The 20,731-nt window shown below is 48.9% G+C and overlaps 1 protein-coding gene across 1 annotated transcript in view; it reads left to right on the forward strand.

Moving 5' to 3' along the window:
* The window catches only part of gars1 (glycyl-tRNA synthetase 1), a 35,851-nt gene that overhangs the window by 11,968 nt on the left and 3,152 nt on the right, over nucleotides 1-20,731 (forward strand). The window contains exons 3-15 of the mRNA XM_055649433.1: nucleotides 848-950; nucleotides 2,902-3,043; nucleotides 4,894-4,982; nucleotides 5,641-5,717; nucleotides 7,987-8,132; nucleotides 8,264-8,413; nucleotides 9,580-9,742; nucleotides 11,637-11,801; nucleotides 13,929-14,036; nucleotides 15,279-15,424; nucleotides 16,677-16,762; nucleotides 18,617-18,726; nucleotides 20,065-20,158. Of these exons, the coding sequence (XP_055505408.1) occupies nucleotides 848-950; nucleotides 2,902-3,043; nucleotides 4,894-4,982; nucleotides 5,641-5,717; nucleotides 7,987-8,132; nucleotides 8,264-8,413; nucleotides 9,580-9,742; nucleotides 11,637-11,801; nucleotides 13,929-14,036; nucleotides 15,279-15,424; nucleotides 16,677-16,762; nucleotides 18,617-18,726; nucleotides 20,065-20,158 (1,579 nt within the window). The remainder of the gene's footprint in view (nucleotides 1-847; nucleotides 951-2,901; nucleotides 3,044-4,893; nucleotides 4,983-5,640; nucleotides 5,718-7,986; nucleotides 8,133-8,263; nucleotides 8,414-9,579; nucleotides 9,743-11,636; nucleotides 11,802-13,928; nucleotides 14,037-15,278; nucleotides 15,425-16,676; nucleotides 16,763-18,616; nucleotides 18,727-20,064; nucleotides 20,159-20,731) is intronic.

Below are 20,731 nucleotides of genomic sequence, written 5' to 3' on the forward strand. Positions count from 1 at the left end.
AAAAGTGTACATAGAAGATTTACGAGGATGTTGCCAGGACTAGAGGGTCTGAGCTGTAGGGAGAGGTTGAGCAGGCTGGGTCTCACATGCTCCCTCCATTTCCTCTACTGCAGTTGTACAGGTTCTACTGCAGTTGTACAGGGTCTTGGTGAGACCACACCTGGAGTATTGCATTCAGTTTTGGTCTCCTAATCTGAGGAAAGACATTCTTGCCATAGATGGAGTACAGAGAAGGTTCACCAGACTGATTCCTGGGATGGCAGGACTTTCATATGAAGAAAGACTGGATAGACTCGGCTTGTACTTGCTAGAATTTAGAAGATTGAGGGGGGATCTGAGAGAAACGTACAAATTCTTAAGGGGTTGGACAGGCTAGATGCAGGAAGATTGTTCCCGATGTTGGGGAAGTCCAGAACAAGGGGTCACAGTTTAAAGATAAGGGGGAAGTCTTTTAGGACCGAGATGAGAAAATCATTTTTTACACAGAGAGTGGTGAATTGTGGAGTTCTCTGCCACAGAAGGTAGTTGAGGCCAGTTCATTGGCTATATTTAAGAGGGAGTTAGATGTCGCCATTGTGGCTAAAGGGATCAGGGGGTATGGAGAGAAGGCAGGTATGGGATACTGAGTTGGATGATCAGCCATGATCATGTTGAATGGCGGTGCAGGTTCGAAGGGCCGAATGGCCTACTGTACCTATTTTCTATGTTTCCATGCTGCTATTCCTTGCTTAGCTCAGGCTTCGGGCTCTGGCATTCACACTGTCAATGTTCCATTGGTTTTAGACGGCCGGTTTGTTGTTATTTCGATCCTGCACCCACCTAAGCACCTTTGTCCCTGTCTCCACAGGAGTTGGCTCTGCAACCAAAGGATGATATTGTTGACCGAACTAAAATGGAGGACACGCTAAAGCGGAGGTTCTTCTACGATCAGGCGTTTGCCATCTATGGAGGTAGGAGAGTCTTGGGCTTGTGTGGGGAAGTGAGAGTCTTGGGGGCTTGTGTGGGGGAAGTGAGGGTATCATGTAAAATGAGTCAGAGAGGTTCTACTGCAGTTGGGGTGAGACCACACCTGGAGTAGAATCCAAATTGACATTATTGCCTGCTCTTCCAACATTCCTGGGTTGATCTCAAATAAGTTCATAAGTCAGGGGCAGAATTACAAAACAATTCGGCCCATCCCGTGTCTACTCCAGGACGCCATTTGATCCCTTTAAAAACCGAGATGGCTGAATCTTTTTTTTCCAGAGAGTTGAATCTCTGGAATGCCACAGAGGGTATTCCCCTGGCCTTTTTCAGGGGGTATGGAGAAAAACCTTGGATGATCAGCCCTTACTAATCGAATGGCCTAACCTGAAATCTTCCCCGCCTTTTTTCGAAAAATACCTAATCATGACCTGAAATCTTCCACGGCACCTGAATTGTACGTCAACCACCCTCTGGCTAAAGAAATCCCTCCTCATAGTGAAGTGTAGAGAGTGACGTGTAGCTTTCCGCAGGGAAGAAGTCAGTCACTTGGGTTCTGTAGCAGCTCAGCAACTTTCCTGGTGCAGGACCATTGATTTGCGTTCCAGTTTATGTAGCATGGGATTCTTTAAAAGTGACTTTTGGGCTTGTCTGTTCTTCCCATGACCTGAGTGGCTTTTCACTGGGATGTCAAGTTTCCTCCCACACTCTAAAGACGTACGGGTTTGTAGGTCAATTGGCTTGGTATAATTGTAAAATTGTTCCTAGTCTGAGTAGGATTGTGTAAGTGTGCGGGGATCACTGGTCAGAAGGATTTGGTGGACCGAAGGGCATGTTTCCATGTTGTATCACTAAACTAAACTAATTGATTTGAGTTATGCAGTTTGTCCCTGCTTTAATAATGTCTCTGGGGCATGGGCATTACTGGCGAAGGCAACATTTACTGTCCATCTCTGGATGTCCTGATGCAACTGAGCGGCTTGCCAGGTCACTGCAGTGAAGGGTTAGCAGTCAACCCAGTTTTGGATCGGATCTGCATCTAGGCAGGACTGGTACGGATGCCCTATTGCTAGCTCGAATAGGTGTTGTGAAACTGTTAGGATTCTGCAAATTCTCAACAGGCTTGTGGTCACTTTTACCTGACTGCATGTCTGAGTTTTTAACATTGCTTAGCAGGAGGAAACAAAAATCTAAAGCTGCCCACAGAGGCGATTGAACCAGTCCTGTGAATCTTTATTGCAAGCCTCTGGATTGCTGATCCACTAGTGTAAATCGAAGACATTCACAAAATGCTGGTGTAACTCAGCAGGGCAGGCAGCATCTTTGGAGAGAATGAATGGATAGTGTTTCGGAACAAGACCGTTCTTCAGACGGTCTCGACCCGAAACTTCACCCATTTCTTCTCTCCAGAGATGCTGCCTGCCCTGCTGAGTTACTCCAGCATTTTGTGGATGTCTTCGATTTAAATCAGCATCTGCAGCTCCTTTCTACACACTGGTGTATTCCTGGGAATGTTCAATACCTTTGGACGGCACAGTGTCACACCCACAGGAACCATTGCACCCCTGTTCCAGCAACCCAGACCATTGTTTACTGTACACTTTAGAGATACATCGTTAGAAACAGGCCTATGTCCACCAAGTCTGCACCAGCCAGCGATCACACTAGGGACAATTTACAATTTTACAATTAGTCCTGTGAATCTTTATTCAACGCCTCTGTGTTGCTGAGCCACTAGCGTATTCCGGGCAGCGTTCACCACCTTTGGACAGCACAGTGTCACATCCAGTGGCTCACTGCTCCATCAAGCCAGAACCACCCTGTCCAATTCTACCTGTAGGAAAGGTGGTGTGGTGTATGGGGCTGCTGTCAGGGTGGTGGGAGGAGGATAGACGGCCAGTGTGTTGGGTGACCGGTGTCTAACTCTGCCTGGCCCAGGGGTGAGTGGTCTGTACGACTTTGGTCCTGTCGGCTGCGCTCTGAAGAACAACACCCTTCAGATCTGGAGGCACCACTTCATCCAGGAAGAGCAGATCCTGGAGATCGACTGCACGATGCTGACTCCAGAACCTGTCCTCAAGTAAGTCCCTGTACTGTGGGTGCATGGAGCTTGTGGTGGGACAGTGGGTGGTGTGGTGGGGCTGCACTGTGTGTGGGGAAAGGTGCACAGTGTTTCCACCTTCCTCAGCCAATCGATAGTAGCTTATTCATTTCAAGTATACCAAGATGGTGAACAGCTTTGTTAGCATGATATCCAGCTATAGAGTAATAGTGTGGAAACAAGCTAACTCGCCCACACGGACCAACAATGCCCCAGCTACACTAGTCCCACTTGCCTGCGCTTGGTCCATATCCCTCCAAACCTGTTCTATCCATCTACCTGTCTAACTGTTTCTTAAACGATGGGATAGTCCCAGCCTCAACTACCTCCTCTGGCAGCTTGTTCCATACACCCACCACCCTTTGTATGAAAAAGTTACCCCTCGGTAACTATTACTATTAAATCTTTTTCCCTTCACCTTAAACCTATGTCCCCTGCTCCTCGATTCCCCTACTCTGGGTAAAAGACTCTGTGCATCTACCCGATCTATTCCTCTCATGATTTTGTAATTCCTCTCATGATTTTGTATCATACTATACCCAAGTTTAATTTAGTTTATTGTCACGTGTACTGAGTGACAATATACGAGGTACAGCTGACTGGTTAGCACACAGCTTTTGTTAACCAGTCAGCGGAAAGACAATACATGATTACAATCAAGCCATCCACAGTGTACAGATAAATGATAAAGCATTTTGTAAAGTAACCAGTCATGCGGAAAGACCAATACATGATTACAGCAATCAAGCCATCTCGGCCCACAGTGTACTTAGTCCCACCTGCCTGCACTCATACCATAACCCTCCATTCCCTTCTCATCCATAATGATTTAAAGAGAATATCATTTAGTGTACCAAAGTAAAAAGTCCCCCTCATAATTAAAAAAAATAGTCCCTATTCCAAATGAGATAGATGGTAGCTAAGGACCGCTGTCTAGTTGTTGATAGGATGGTTCAGTTGCCTGATAACAGCTGGGGAGAAACAGTCCTTGATTATACTGGTGGCCTTGGCCCTTCTTTAAAGTTAGCATGGCGGTGATATGGATGCCTAAGCTGATGACCATCTCTGCAGCAGCTCTGTTGGGTGTGTTCACCTCCCTGCTTTCTTAGATCAACAATCAATCTGTTCCTCTTGCTGACTAGTTAAGGGCTAGTCAGCAAGTTAAGGGCTAGCTGCTGTTCTGGCACAAGATTCTCGATCTCTTTCCAGTAATCCTCTCACCATTGTTGATCCGGCCGACAGCTGTGGCATTATCGGCAAGATTAAAGATGGAGTTGGTGCCATACCTAGCCGCACAGTCATTGGCGGACAGGGATTGAGCACACAACCCTGAAATGCACCAGTGTTGAAGGTCAGGGTGGAGAAAGTGTTATTCACCAATTCTAACCGACTGACATCTGTCAGTCAGGAATTCTGGAAACTAAATGAGGGGAGATTTTTAGGTCTGTGGGGAAAGAGCATGGGGTGGGACTGATTGGTCAGCTTTTGCATGGATTTGATGCAAGGGAAAGATACCGAGTGCAGAATATAGTGGGGTAGAGGTAAATCGGACAGTACCCTAGCTTATGGAAGGACTGTTCAGAAGCCTGATAACAGAGGGGAAGAAGCAGTTCATTGTTCACTCTGGCCACCAACTGCTGAATGAACTCGTATCCCAGAGATTGTTACACGGAGACTCTCCTTGGGTCACCCTGACAGTGATTTACCAATAACACTGGGTTGCCTTTAATCCATGACTGTGGGGAAGGATGAATGAGGAGGCTGAGGAACTCTTGACATTTTCCCTAATGTAAGACAGTGTGCCTGATTCTCGGCGCTTGGCGTTGCAGGACCTCTGGCCACGTGGACAAGTTTGCTGACTACATGGTGAAAGATCTGAAGAATGGGGAATGTTTCCGAGCCGACCACCTGCTCAAAGGTAATGCATTGTGTAGAGCATCTACTGAATCAGAATTAGGCTATTCCCATTCAACATTTTTGAATCGGGGGCCTTACTCAGATTGATAAACAGGGTTTCAATTCAAAACTTTGCCTATCGCATCAGTCTGAAGAAAGGTCCTGACCCTAAACGCCTCCTTTTCCATTCCCTCCACAGATGCTATCTGACTCTCTGAATTCCTTCAGCACTTTGTGTTTTGCTCAAGATTCCAGCATCTGAAGTTGTTGTGTCTTCACCTATCACTTTCCAGGCTTTGTTTCACCCCTTGTCTCTTTTCCAACTTTCTCGCCCCCACCCACTCCAATAAGTCTGAAAAGGGGCCCCAACCGGGAATGCCATCTCCCCATTCTCTCCACAGATGCTGACTGACCTGAGTTCCTCCAGCATTCAGCTACTTGAATGCCCAGTATTCTAAAGGCTCTTATGAAGTGAATATGAATTTTTGACTTTTTGAAATTTTATAGAGAAATCTTAGGAAAAGGCTCAGGAGATCAGGCAGCGTCTGTGGAAAGAGAGACAGCTGAAGACTTGATGGTCACTTGCTTGGCCTGTTGGCCATAGGACTGTTCCACACCTGCAGTCAGGTGTGGGACTGTTGTACAAGATGGTAATCACTCATTGTCTTCTGCTGTTGCAGCTCATTTGCAGAAATTGATGTCCGATAAGAAATGCTCAGTGGAGAGGAAAGCAGAGATGGAAGATGTCATCACCCAGGTAAGCAGCACCTTCACTTTGCGTTATTATTATCATGTGTATCAGGGAAGAGTGAAAAATGTTTCTGGTCAAATCATACTCTGCCTTACCTGACTACCACCAGGCTATGCACATGTGCAACAGGTAGTGCAAAGAGAAACACAACCAGAGTGCAGAATATAGCAGAATACAGTGTTATAAAGACTGTGCCAAATCACCTCCTCCATAGGCAACAATGGACCATTGTGGGCTCCACCTTTCCTGGGTCATAGGTGCCGGCTCTGATTTTTTTCTGTACATTTCCATATCTCCAGTTTCCCCTCTCCCCTGACTCTCAGTCTGAAGAAGGGTCTTGACCCAAGATGTCAGCTGTACCTTCTCTCAAGTGAGTTATTCCAGCATTTGGTGCCTATCTGCAATGAAGTAGGTTGGGAGCTCATGACTCCACCCTAACTTGTGGGAGGACCGTTCAGTAGTCTGACAACAGCAGGGGAGAAGCTGTTCCTGATTCTGGTCGTGCATGCTTTCAATCTTCTGTCCGAGAGGAGAAGAGGGAATAAATAACCGGGGTGAAAATGGTCCTAGATTGCATTGGCAGTTTTTCTGAAGTGTAGATGGAGTCGCTGGGGGGGGGAGGCTGGTTTGTGTGATGGACTGGGCTTGTCCACGCCAGTTCACTTTGTTATAGTTTAGAGGTACATCACGGAAACGGACCCTTCAGCCCCCCCCCCCCCGTCCATGTCATCAACCCATTCACATCAGTTCTATGTTATCTCACTATATATTCTCCCATCGTATGGCCATTTCACTGAGTGTTAACTGTGTGCCACATCTTCACTGCTGTCTTGACCAGCCCGATTGTTAGATTGTATGAGAGGCTTAGATAGAGTAGACAGTCGGATCCTTTTTCCCCAGCATGTAAAAATCAAATACTAAATGGCATAGTTTTAAGGTGAAAGGGGCAAAGTTATACTCTTGTATATCAGCGAGACCAAGCGCAGGCTCGGCGATCGTTTCGCTGAATACCTCCGCTCAGTCCACCTAAACCAACCTAAACTCCCGGTTGCACCCATTCCCACACTGACCTTCCTGTCCTGGGTCTCCTCCATTGTCAGAGTGAGGCCCAGCGCAAATTGGAGGAACAGCACCTCATATTTCGCTTGGGCAGTTTACACCCCAGCTGTATGAACATTGACTTCTCTAACTTCAGATAGCCCTTGCTTTTCCTCTCCATCTCCTACCGCTTCCCAGTTCTCCGACCAGTCTTACTGTCTCCGACTACATTCTATCTCTGTCCCGCCCACTCCCCTGACATCAGTCTGAAGAAGGGTTCTGACCCGAAACGTCACCCGCTCCTTCTCCCCAGAGATGCTGCCTGTCCCACTGAGTTACTCCAGCATTTTGTGTCAATCTTTGTAGTATTTTATGTTTGTTTTAAACCCCATTCTGAGAGCATGGCCTTCCCAAATTGTCTGCGGACCCCTACTTTTTTTAAACCTCCCTTGACGTAGTTCAGGTTTTGTGCGGCATGGTGACGCAGCGGTAGATTTGCTGGCCTCACAGCGCCAGAGACCTGGGTTTGATCCTAACTGGGTGCTGTTTGTATGCATTTTGTTTGTACAGTGCTGGAGTAACTCAGCGGGTCAGGCAGCATCTCTGGAGAAAAGGAATAGGTGACGTTTCAGGTCGGGCATCTCCTTCAGACTGATTTCAGTGGTTTGAACCTGACTACGGGTACTGTTTGAACGAAGTTAGTACGTCCTCCCTGTGACCCCGTAGGTTTTCTCCAGGTGTTCCCGGTTTCCTCCCACACTCCAAAGACGTGCACGTTTGTAGGTTAATTGGCTTTTGTTAAAATGGTAAATTGTCCCTGGTGTGTGGAGCATATTGCTAGTGTACAGGGTGGTCACTGTTCGGCGAGGACTTGGTGGGCCGAAGGGCCTGTTTCCACGCTGTCTCTCTAAAGTCTAACAGAATGGCTCCTTCATTATCTGGGTGGGGATGGCTCCCATCTGAGGTCATGGTATGTATTCAAGAGAGAGTTAGATAGACTCGGGGCTAATGGAATCAAGGGATATGGGGAGAAAGCAGGAAGGAGGAACTGATTTTGGATGATCAGCCATGATCATGTTGAATGATGGTGCTGGCTTGAAGGGCCGAATGGCCTACTCCTGCACCTATTTTCTATGGTGACGATTGTGTGCAGAACCCTTGTTGCATTGACTTGAAAGCTGCTGACAGCTACTTGTTGCAGAGAAATGGTATGTTTGCATTTTGCTTTTGCGATTAGATGGACAATTACAGCCAGCAAGAGTTAGCGGACCTGTTTGTGAATTACAACGTCAAGTCCCCAGTCACCGGGAACGACCTGTCCCCGCCCATCTCCTTCAATCTGATGTTCCAGACATCCATCGGACCAGGGGGCAACATGCCAGGGTGAGATATATTACCAACCCAGCGCACTTGGGGAACTTCCGTACTGTGGAGGGCTTTCGAGAGCTTATGACGAACACCCAGCTCGGGTGTGGAGCTGATCTTAAACTCACAGCTTCCATTTATGTTTCCAGCTACCTCAGGCCTGAAACAGCTCAAGGGATTTTCCTCAACTTCAAACGGTTGCTGGAATTCAATCAGGGAAAGCTTCCCTTTGCCGCTGCCCAGATTGGCAACTCGTTCCGTAATGAGATCTCCCCGCGATCAGGCCTCATCCGCGTCAGGTAGGAGACTCGTGGCAAATTACTGACGCTGTTCTGCTTTGGTATTGGTTTGTTATTGTCACCTGTGCACTGATTTGCAGCTTATCCAGTTAAATCAGTGGCGCTGAGGTAGAGTTGCTGCCTAACAGCACCAGAGACCTGGGTTTAATCCTGACTACGGGTTCTTACTATGCGGTGTTTGTATGTTCTCCCTGTGACCGCGTGGGGTTTCTCCAAGTGCTCTGGATTCTTCCCACAACTCCACAGACGTGCAGGTTTGTAGGGTAGTTGTTTTCTGAAAATTGTAGATTGTCCTCAGTATGTTGAGTGGTGCTAGTGTATGATCTGGGGTGATCGCTGGTTGACGTAAACTCGGTGGGTTGAAGGGCTTGTTTCCATGCTATCTCTTGTCTAAATATATACTACCCATGAGTACAAACAAACCAGAATAAGGTGCTACACTGTTATAAAGTAACAGTTCCAGAGAAAGTGCAGATAAAAAAGAAAGTGCATGGTCCACAGTCGGGTAGATTGGAAGATCAGGACCGCAATGAAGTTTTGAATTTGGGACCACAACCTAGCTAATGGAAGGATCGTTCAGGAGTCTGATAACAGAGGGGGAGAAACCTTTACTGGATCTGGTGGTGTACGTTTCAAGCTTTTGTATCGTGTGCCCGATGGGAGAGGAGGGAATGGCTGGTGGTTAAGTGGCTTTCCCCGAGGCAGCGTGAAGTGTAGATGGAGTTGTTGGTGGGGAGTGTAGTCTGTGTGATGGACTGGGCTACATCCACAACTGTGCGATTTCTTACTGTCGTGGGCAGAGCTGTTCCCAACACAAGCTTTGATGCAACTTCACAGGATGCTCTCCGCAGTGCATCAGTCAATGTTTGTAAGAGTCGTAGGTGACATGCCGAACTTTCTTAGTCTTGTGATGCAGTGGAGATGTTGGTGTGCTTTCTTGGTTTGCTTCAGACCTTCAATGTGATGGACCAGGGCAGATTGTTGTCCTTTGCCCTATTGCCCCCTTCAGTGGTCTCTCTTACCCACCCTGCATGGCCGCTGTTGGTTATTTCTGTGTTTAGTCGGGTAGTTGCTTCTGCAATGGACTGTCCCAGACTTGGCGATGTGGGCACAGTGTGGGCGCGGGCATTTCCCAGTGGCATTCTCAACTCCCTCTCGCTGTCCAGGGAGTTCACCATGGCAGAGATTGAGCACTTTGTGGATCCCAGTGAGAAGAACCACCCCAAGTTCTCCAACGTGGCCGACCTCGAGTTAATGCTGTACTCGGGCCAAGCCCAGACCAGCGGGCAGTCGGCACGGAAGATGCGGCTAGGAGACGCCGTGGAACAGGTGAGCTGTGTGTCTGTGTGTGTCTGTGTGTGTGTGTGTGTGTGTGTGTGTGTGTGTGTGTGTGTGTCTGTGGAATTACACAACAGCCCACTATCATCTGGTGTGCTATGATCTGTCTTGTGGTGCTCTTGATTTTTGCCAACTACACCCCTCTGCTACACTTCTTCTTTTCTCTCTCCTTTCTCCCTCCCCCCCCCTTCTTTCTCCCATCTCTCTCCTTATCCCCTTTTCCCCCTCTTCCCCTCTCCCTCTTTTCCCTCTCCCTTTTTCACCCCTCTCCATCTCCCCTTCCCTCTCCCTTCAATCATAGTGTTGCAGATAGATAAACAGTTTGAGATTCGGGGAAAAGATGTATTTGGTACAGCTTTTACATTCTCAGGTGACAAGATTGCACAGAAATGTGATTAACAGTAAAACTGGGTCTTGATTACAGAACAGGGTTTAATTAGGTAACAAACTAGGTCTTGATTACAGAATAAAATGATTATCCGCAAGTCTCAGTTGACGGTAGATCCAATTTTCTGATGGGTGCCCGCTGTAACATAATCAAAGAAAGTTCTTAAAACTCTGGTGTAGTCACTGCTGAATTCCATGTCTCTACTTTCAAAGTTCCAAAGGTCTTTTATTGTCATCTGTACAGTGAAACTCCATTTACCGTGCAGCCAAACTAAAAAAAGCAACAAGACACAACTACATAAAAGTTAACATAAACATCCACCACAGCGGATTCCCCACATTCCTCACTGTGATGGAAGGCAATAAAGTCTAATCTTCTTCCCTCCTTTTCTCCCGCGGTCGGGGCAGTCCAATCATCGGCAGTCGGGGCGATCGTAGCCCTCACGTCGGGGAGATCGAAGCTCCCACGATCGGGGTGGTCGAAGCTCCTGCGGCTTGGAGCTCCCGAAGTCGGTCTCTAACCAGCGACCGTGAGCTCCATGATGTTAAAGTCCGCAGGCTCCCGCGGTTGCAGCTCCCAAAGTCGATCTGCAGATCTAACAACTTCACGATGTGAGGCCGCAGTGCGGACGGAGAACCGCTTTTAGGCTTTGTTTGCAGTCCCCTATCACCACATTAGCGTAACCCCTATTTACTACTTATTAATCCTTGCTATTCTTTTCCCTACAACACATGTTTCAAAGAAAAAGTGCAGAAGAATACAATCAAGCTGTCCTCGGTGCACAGATCAAAGATAAAGGGTGCACCATTTAGTGCAAGATAAAGTCTGATTAAAGATAGTTCAAAGGTCTCCAGTGAAGTAAATTAAAGGTTCAAAGTTGCTTTACTTGTCCCATGTGCGACTGCACAGTGGAATTATTTTTGCATCCTTGCACATGTGGGCACTGCCATGTCTTGGCGCCATTTCCAAAGTTTGTTCCGTCCACTCGCTCGATCTACTGGAGCTGCTCCCGTTCCAGGCGAGCTCCAGGCGAGCTCCAGGCTCCTGCAGGGCCGTCTGTCGCACCACAAGACAGATCATTGCACACCAGATGATAGTGGGCTGTTGTGTAATTCTTCAGCCCACGATCCGACGTCCCTCTCCTCGTCTGGCCAATGTTGTGTCCAGGGGAGCCGACTTTGATGGTGCTGGAGGCTTTACCCTGGTTCACCCTCCTACTGGCCTTTGCTCCTCACACCCGTCTCTCCAGTGGCGTCCGCCGAGCCTTTGGGTCCCCGTTCTGCGGTCCGCTGGGTCACTCGGGCCGGATCCTCCGTTCCGCGGTGTGCTGGGCCCCCCCGGGTGGGTTTCCTGGTCCTCGGTGTGCCGAGCCTTCAGGCCGGCACGCTGGCGGGATTCCGGTTAAAGGCGGTGACAAGTGGGGAAGGTTAGGACTGCGCTCCAGCTGGTGAGGGGACAGCTCAGCTGCCTGATTTACAGCCCCATCTTCCATTGCAGGGGATCATCGATAACTCTGTGCTGGGCTACTTCATCGGAAGGATCTACCTGTTCCTGGTCAAGGTGGGCGTGTCGCCCAGCAAGCTGCGCTTCCGGCAGCACATGGAGAACGAGATGGCCCACTACGCCTGCGACTGCTGGGATGCCGAGGCCAAGACCTCCTATGTAAGTGTGCTCCCGCTGGACCAGAGCGCAGGCAGCTCCTGCCTCCACAAACCCTTCGCCACAAACTTAGTGTGGAGATACAGCGTAGACACCGGCCCTTTAGCCCACCCAGTCCACCAATCACCCCGTTCACACTAGTGCTATATTTTCCCAGTCTTGCATCCACTCCCTACACACTAGGGACAATTTGCAGAAGCCAATTAACCTACAAACCCCCACATCTTTGGAGTGTGGGAGAAAACCAGAGCACCTGGAGGAGACCCATACAGGTCACGGGGAGAACGTGCAAACTCCGTACAGACAGCACCCGTAGTCAGGATTGAACCCGTGTCTCTGGCGCTGTGAGGCAGCAACTCTACCGCTGCACCGTTCCGTGCACATCTCTGTGTTTGTGGTAATTGGTTTGTTTCATCACTGCAATCTTCTGCCCCCGAAGTGTGTAGTCAGTCGAACAGCCCTTTACCCTCTCCTCTGATTGCGAATCAGCTTCTTAAGTAGGGTGGCATCGGGTGAAAGCATTGCTTCCTTAGTGTAGTTTAGAGATATAGCCCCAACGGGTCCGCGCCGACCAGCGATCCCCACGCACAAACACTATCCTACACACACTAAGGACAATTTTTACATTTACCAAGCCAATTAACCTACAAACCTGTACGTCTTTGGAGTGTGGGAGGAAACCAAAGATCTCAGAGAAAACCCACGCAGTTTCATGGGGGAGAACGTACAAACTCCGTACAGACAGCACCCTTAGTCAGGATGGAACCCGCGTCTCTGGCGTTGCATTCGCTGTAAGGCAGCAACTCTACCGCTGCACCACCGCCTCTTTCCACCTCCTTTACCCTGTGGTCTCCCTTCCCACCCAGGGGCATGTCTGCAGTAGCTATTGATTCCAGCTCTGGATGCCTGGTAACTTACCACATATCCACCTGGAGGATGTTGCAGGGTCTAGAGGACCTACACAGTGAGTGGTAGGGCTTTGGTGAGTGTTATAGAGCAGAGGGATCTAGGAGTGCAGGTGCATGGTTCCTGGAAGGTGGAGTAGCAGGTAGATAAGGTGATCAAAACAGCTTCATCAGTCAGAGTATTGAGTATACACGTTGTGTGGTCATGTTGCTGTTGTATAAGACGTTGGTGAAGACGCATTTAGAGTATTGTGTTCAGTTCTGAAGACTATGATATAGGAGAGATGTCAAGCTGGAAAGGGTACTGGGAAGATTTACAAGGATGTTGCCAGGACTAGAGGATCTGAGCTATAGGGAGCGGTTGAGTAGGCTGGGAGTCTATTCCTTGCAGCGCAGGAGGATGTGGGGTGATCTAATAGAGGTATCACTCGAAAATGAAAATAGAGGGTTTGAGTTACCAGGTTGTGTTTTTTTTTTTTTCTCGATAGTGCAGGAGATTGAGGGGAACCTTATTGAGGTTTATAAAATCCGGAGGGTCATAAACAAGGGTTATTTTTTCCTCAGGAAAGGGCTGTATAAAACTAGCGGGCATAGGTTTAAGTGGGGGAGAATGATTTAACAGGAGCCTGAGGGCATGAGCTATGGGGAGAGGTTAGGCAGGTTAGGACTTTATTCTTTAGAGCGCAGGAGAATGAGGGGTGATCTTATAGAGGCGTGGTCGTTGTGGCTATCCCTCGAGGTCGAGGATGATGGTCCACTTTCAGTTGTTTTTACGTTCTGTTGCTTTTATGGTGTACAAATTCATGCAAGGAATAGACGGGGTAAATGTACAGAGTCTTTTACCCAGAGAAAGGTAATAACGAACCAGAGGACGTAGGTTTAAGGTTTAAGGACGTTAGTTTGAGAAAGATTTAATAGGAAGCCGAGGGGTAACTTTTTCACGCAGAGGATGGTGGGTATAGGGAACGAGCTGCCAGAGGAGGTAGCTGAGGCTGCTACTAGAAAAGCATTTAAAACATATTTGGATGGCTACATAGATAGGAAATGAAAGTTGGATGGATACGGGCCAAAAGCGGGCAAATGAGGCATCTTGGTGGGCATGGTCGAGTTGTGCGACGGCTATAATCCGTGGGCATTGCTGCCCTGCAGAGGATAGTGTGTGGCTATTTGCCTGGGTGAATAACTCTCCTCTCCTGCCGTCTCACTCTGTCTTCTCTCCCCGCAGGGCTGGATCGAGATAGTTGGCTGTGCTGACCGATCGTGCTACGACTTGGCCTGTCATTCCCGGGCGACCAAGGTGCCTCTGGTGGCAGAGAAGCTTCTGAAGGAACCCATATCCTTATCAGTGTGGAGCCTGAGCTGGGAGTAATCACTGAATACAGGCACCCCCTTCTTGATCAATACCCACAGATTGGGAGCAGGAGTAGGCCATTCGACCCATCGAGCCGAGAGGTGGCAATATGGAACGAACTGCCAGAGGAGGTAGTTGAGGCAGGGACTATGACAGCATTTAAACGCCATTTGGGCAGGTACATGGATAGGAAAGGTTTAGGGATATGGGCCAAACATGGGCAGGTGGGATTAGCATAGATGAGGCATCTCTGTCAGCGTGACTAGACTGTACTAAATGTTATTCTCTTCATCCTGTATCTACCCTGTGGATGGCTCGATTGTAATCATGTATAGTCTTTCCACTGACTGGTTAGCACGCAACATAAAGCTTTTCACTGTTGTCACACATGATAATAAACTAAACTAAACTAAACTAGTGTAGATGGGGCATCTTTGTCAGCTTGGACAAGTGGCCTGCGTCTGTGCTCTGTAGTTCTGTCACCTGTCCATGTTCACCAGAGATGCTGCCTAACCTGCCGAGTTACTCCAGCACTTTGTGTCTTTTTTTTTTTTACCCCTGAGAGACAAAAGGGGTCTGACTTTAAAATATAATCTTAGACAGAGCACCTGTATTCCCACCTCTTCTTCTCCAGCCTCCACCCCCCCACCTCTCAAATCCCTTGGGGTGTCAGCCAAACATGTTGGGGAGCAGAGAATCGCCTGTAGTTTTGGGGTTTAAAAGAACGAGGTGGTGTCCTTGAGGCATTCAGTGTTGAGGGGATTAGATACTGAGTGACTGTCCTGCACTGTACTTTCAACATAGTAGTGTTGAAGGTTACACAAAAAAGCTGGAGAAACTCAGCGGGTGCAGCAGCATCTATGGAGCGAAGGATTTCCTTCGCTCCATAGATGCTGCTGCACCCGCTGAGTTTCTCCAGCTTTTTTGTGTAACCTTCGATTCTCCAGCATCTGCAGTTCCTTCTTAAACACATAGCAGTGTTGAAGATGTTTTTGAATATGGATATGGTGAATGGAGGGGTAAATCAGTGCAACAGCAGAATGGTACAATCTGGAATAATGTATAGAAAGGTACGACGGTAATACCAGTAACGGGATTATTGAATGACTGCGTCAAGCTCCCTTTAGGATGTCGTGTGTTTGTACGAGGGCGAGGTGCCTCGCAGGCTGCGGGAGCAGAGTACTTTTGGATATATTGTTGCGATTTCCCTTAACGTTAGTACACAAAACTGTCAGCGTTGTGCAGTTTGAGCCCAACAAGAGCGCCATTGGCAAGGTGTTCAAGAAGGAGGCCAAGATAGTGATGGAGTACCTGAGTGTATGTGACGCGTGCTACATCACAGAAATGGAGACGGAGCTGAATGAGAAGGGGTGGGTATCTGTAATCTCCCAGCTCCACCACAACTCAGAACCACACAAGAGTTTCATTGTCAGATGTCCCAAAATCTTCACCTCAACTCAGCCTCTCGCCCAGTGGGAGGCGCCGCAACACCTAGCCTTGCTTTCATTTGCTAATCAACTCATTTGGATGTCCTCGCTCACTGCTCACACTGGTTGTGGTTCAAATGAAATTTTGTTTCTGCAGTCATACACACAAGAAAAAGACCCAAGACACAACACAATTTACACAGACATCCATCACAGCGCATCTCCTCCTCGCTGTGATGGAAGACAAAAAATTATCCCTCCCCTGCACTCCCCATTCCCCTCCCGATGTCAGTCAAAGCCCCCGGCGGGCGATGGTAATTGTCCCGCGGCCATTAACGCCGCGCCGGGTGATGCAAGGCCGCGCTCCAGTTCTTGTTGTTGGAGCCCCCGGCGGACGCTAGCAAAGTCCCGCAGCCATTCCAAGCCGCGCGGGGCGGTGATGTAAGGCCCCGCTCCAGGTAATCTTCAGCCCCGCAACTCGGGCGGGAGAAGTCGCCGTTGCGGAAGCCCCGTATAAGCGGTCTCCCAGCAGGGACCCGCGGGCTCCCGGCGTTACTGTCTACCAGACCTGTGGTTGGAGCCTCCGAATCTCCGGGGGGGGGGGGCAGGTCACAGCAGCGCGCCACCACCGCTCCACCCGCTCCGGACTCGGCCAGCTTCGTGATGGTACGTACGTCTGCAGCTCCGTGACTGGAGCCCCAGGTCGCTCCTGCTGGAGGCCGCTCCATGTTGCGGCCCCAACGACAACGGAGACCCGACAAAGAAAAGGTTGGGTCTCCCGTGCAGGAGAAAGATTTTAAAGTCTTCGCCCCGCCCCCCCACACACATACCCCATCAAAACAAATAAAATAAACTACATTGAAACGAGACAGAAAATAATAAAAAGACAGACGGACTGCAGAGGCTGCTGCGACGTGAGGTGCATGGAATGCAGGGATGTGGATCACATGCCAGCAGATAAGAGTTGGTTTTGGCATTATGTTCAGCACAGACATTGTGGGCTGAAGGGCCTGTTCCTGTGCCGTACCGTTCTGAGTTCTCTGGAAACAGGTAAGGTGTGCACTGGGTTCTCCCTCCCTCCAGGTTCAAGGTCACTGGACAGGCCAGGGAGATTTCACCACCAGTTGGTTGTTTCAAATTTCTTGCCACCTTCCGAGACTGATCTTGTTTTATACCGCTTCCCTCCCCCATCCAGGGAGTTCACTTTTGAATCCGACGGAAAGAAGTTCACCCTGACCAAGAACATGGTTGGAGTGAAAAGGTTTCAGAAGACCCTGCATGGTGAGTGGATCCTCTGAGCCTGCAGTGTGTTTATTTACAAATGATTCCCCATGAGCTGAACCTTTGTTCCCACCTCCAGAAGCTGGTGACCAACTTGTGTGGGCATTGAATGACAAGTGTGTGCTGTACACCCACTGCCACACAGTGCTACTGCATGGTTCAGCTCCAATGACCTTTCCTTTGCTATAGGACCGGGGTCTCCCAACTATGGCCCGTGGGTCACATGTAGCCCGCCACGAGATTTTATCCGGCCCACAGCAAGCTCTGAGCTCCGGGTCTTAAGGTCTGGCAACTCAGAGAATTTGTATCGTGTTTACAGCATTTGTTCTCCACACAACAGATTTATTTCCTTTGGAACGGATCTTTGTAAGAATGGGTTCAAACCGAATTCCCGGTTCCAGGTGGGAGCCCGTTGTGCTCAGGCTCTGTCTCTCTCCCTGCAGAATACCTAGATCGTTCCTTGTTTTAGTCACCGCCAGACCCTTCCTTCACCTCTCTCTCAAGTACATCATGTCTGTATCGGTGCTGCTTCCTGCTCTCGTTCATTGCTTTAACGTTTCATCTCCCTCACTGCCAGCTCCCACTTTCCTCTGCTCGAGCCCCGACTCTTCCCTTTGCTTTCTCGCCGTCTCTATCTCCGATTCAGAGAAAACGAGAGTGACCAAAAGTCTATTCCAAGCCTGCGGACGCCATCGGCTACCTTATCTATCAACTACCCGTTTGTGCATCGGAACTGAAATATCCTCTCCAAGGTCGAGTCCTTACAGCAAAACTCACATTTCTTTATTTTTTCCGACTGCCCGCAAAAATGTGCCAAATATATAATGTGGTCCTCATGCTGAAAAGTTTGGAGGCCCCTGCTATAGGACATGATGCTGGTCACAGCCTTGCCTTTCGTGCCTGGGTAAACACAGCATGCGGGTGGTTCAGACACTGGGCAAAGCTCCGGGCGGCACAGTGGCGCAGCGGTAGAGTTGCGCCTTACAGCACTTGCAGCGCCAGAGACCCGGGTTCCATCCCGACTATAAGTGCTGTCTGTACGGAGTTTGTATTTTCTCCCTGTGACTGTGTGGGTTTTCTCCGAGATCTTTGTTTTCCTCCCATTCTCCAAAGGTGTACAGGTTTGTAGGTTAATTGGCTTAGTATAAATGTCCATTGTCCCAAGTGTGTGTAGGATAGTGTTAGTGTGCAGGGATCGCTGGTCGATCCTCCGAGTGTGTCACAGGCACAATGCGGTCCTCACACTCACTAAGTTAACGGTGCTCTGAGTATAGAAACAAGGAGCTGCATGTCCTGGTTAATGCACAAAAGGACACGCAGTGCTGCAGTATCGCAGCAGGTCAGGCAACATTGCTGGAGAACATGCATCAGTGGCATTTTGGGTCAAGACCCTTCTTCAGAATTCAGAGTCTGAATCTGAAACATCACCTATCCATGTCCCCCAGAGGTGCTGCCTGACTCGCTGAGTTACTCCAGCTCTGTGCTTTTCATTTAAATTCTTAATTGCTGCAGCACAGACCTCTAAACATGGCGCTCAATAGCTAATTAACAAATGAAAGTTCAATAAATAAAAAAAGAGCAGGTGTGGAAGGGATTCGGTGAGAAGGCATGAACAGGATACTGAATGGGGATGATCACAGTGAATGGCGGTGCTGGCTTGAAGGGCCGATTGTCTATTGTCTATTGAGTGTAGAGTGCATCATGCTGACAGTAGGAAGGAGCTGAGAGTGTGTCCAGGGTGGTGTGGGTCTCTGGCTACTGTTGGTGGGCAGGGCAGGTCTAGCTTGCCCCCTGTAGCCCAGTGCTTCACTCCCCTCCCCTCACTAATGCTGCCTTCTCTTGGTGCCACTCCAGTTGAGGAGATCACCCCCAGTGTGATCGAGCCGTCCTTCGGCATCGGGAGGATCATGTACACCGTGTTCGAGCACACGTTCAACGTGCGGGCTGGCGACGAGCAGAGAACGGTGAGAGGGACAGACACTCGAGGGTGGGGGTGGTATGCATTAGGTGGGGGAGGTGGGTGGTCAGGGAGAGGTGGGGGTTGGTGGGACAGACACTGTGGGTGGGGAGGTGTTGCTCAGGGAAGAGGGGTGGGTGGGGGGGGGGGCAGTGACGGGGCAGTCCAGTGCATTGCAGGAAAGCAATCGTTGACTATGTGGGTCAAGGAGTGATCTGTTGTGGGATCAGAGCCGACGGTTCGGTGGGCACTGACCACTCCTGGTATTGCTTCAGCGATGAATGAGGGATGAAGGGAACCTGTGCTGGAAGTCCCATGGGAATAATGATGGGAGTTTCTGGTATAAAACAGTCACCAATAATTTTGTATTGTATTGTATTCAAATTTATTGTCATTGTCTCAATTTGAGACAACGAAATGAATTTTCCTTACAGGCAGTATCATTAAAAAAATCACAAAGAAATTATAAAAATAAATAATAAATAAATAATAAAACATATTAAAAATAAAATTGAAATTGAATTAAAATTTTAAAAAAAGCACAAATACAAAAGTCCACGACACAACATAACATAAATGGCACCCATTTGTCCTGAAGCAGCCACGTTGATGCTACGGCTGAGAAAGAACGCTGACGTCTCTACTTCCTTACGAGGCAATTTCCTCAGTCTCCGCAGCTGTAGTAGCGTTGGTCCACGGCAGATTGCTGGTAGTGCTAAAGGGCCTGTCCCACTTGGGTGACCTAATCTGCGAGTTCTGGCGAGTTTGCCCTCGACTGATACTCACAGCATGGTCGACACGAGGTCCTAGGAGGTCTTCATGACTCTCCTTCGAGAGAGTGGTCTCCGTGCACTTGAGGCCTCAACTAGGTCGCCGCGTTTTTTTCAACATGTTAAAAAAAAGGCCGCAAGTAAAATAAGGTCGCCATGGGAAAAAATCAATACTTTTTTTACTTGTAGGTTTAGTCGTAGTAGGTTGGCATGTTAGTTGTAGGTAATCGAGGGTAGTCAAAGGTAGTTGTAGATAGTCTTCAACATAGTCGAAGGGAGATCGAAGGAGGCCGTCTTCACTCTCCACTATTCGGTGTCCAATTTTCCCAAAGCTGGTCTTCAACATAGCCGAAGGAGGTCTTCAACGTGTCATTTTTTTCAAACTCTCCTAAACTCGCCAATTAGGTCGCCCAAGTAGGGCAGCCCCTTAATGCCCAGGAACTGAAGCAGGCTGCCAGATTGAGAATATACGGGGTTGTGCGGGAGGGGGCTGTGAATATGTTGACCTGCTGTTATTGTTCCTGTCTGCACGGTGCTGAGCCTCTCACTGTAACAGCCTCCGTTTCCCTCCACAGTACTTCAGCTTCCCAGCGCCTGTGGCCCCCTACAAGTGCTCCGTTCTGCCGCTCAGCCAGAACCAGGAATTTGCTCCCTTCGTCAAGGAGCTGGGTGAGTAGCCAACCACTGATACGCAACATAGGGTGTAATTCTCATCTTCCAACCTACCGCGTTGCTGCCTTGGCCTACCGCGTTGTGGTGTGACTTGTGTGTGACTTGATTGTATTCATCTATGTTATGGTTTTAATGGATACAAAGTCATACAGGTGTGGAGACGGGCCCTTCAGCCCAACGTGCCCCAGCTACACTGGCCCCACCTGCCTGCGTTTAGTCCACTTTAGTCACCAAACCTGTCCTATCCATCTACTTGTCTAACTGTACCTTAATAGGAATAATAGGAATCCGAGGGTTTAACTTTTGCACGCAAAGGGTGGGGTGGTGTAAGGAACGAGCTGCCAGAGGTGGTAGTTGAGGTCGGTGGTATCACAACGTTTAAGAGGCATTTGGATAGGTACATGGATAGGATAGGTTTAGTGGGATACTAGACTAAGTGGGGCCCGTTGGGTCCTAGTCACACGGGAGGCCTGGTCCCCCAATGCAACCCATTCCCCACTCACCCGTTCCTCCAACGCAATATTCCACTGCTCACCCATAGCTCCTAACTGCGCAGGCGCGGCTCATTTC

Source organism: Leucoraja erinacea, chromosome 2 (assembly GCF_028641065.1).
Source record: "Leucoraja erinacea ecotype New England chromosome 2, Leri_hhj_1, whole genome shotgun sequence".
NCBI classification, from domain to species: Eukaryota; Metazoa; Chordata; class Chondrichthyes; order Rajiformes; family Rajidae; genus Leucoraja; species Leucoraja erinaceus.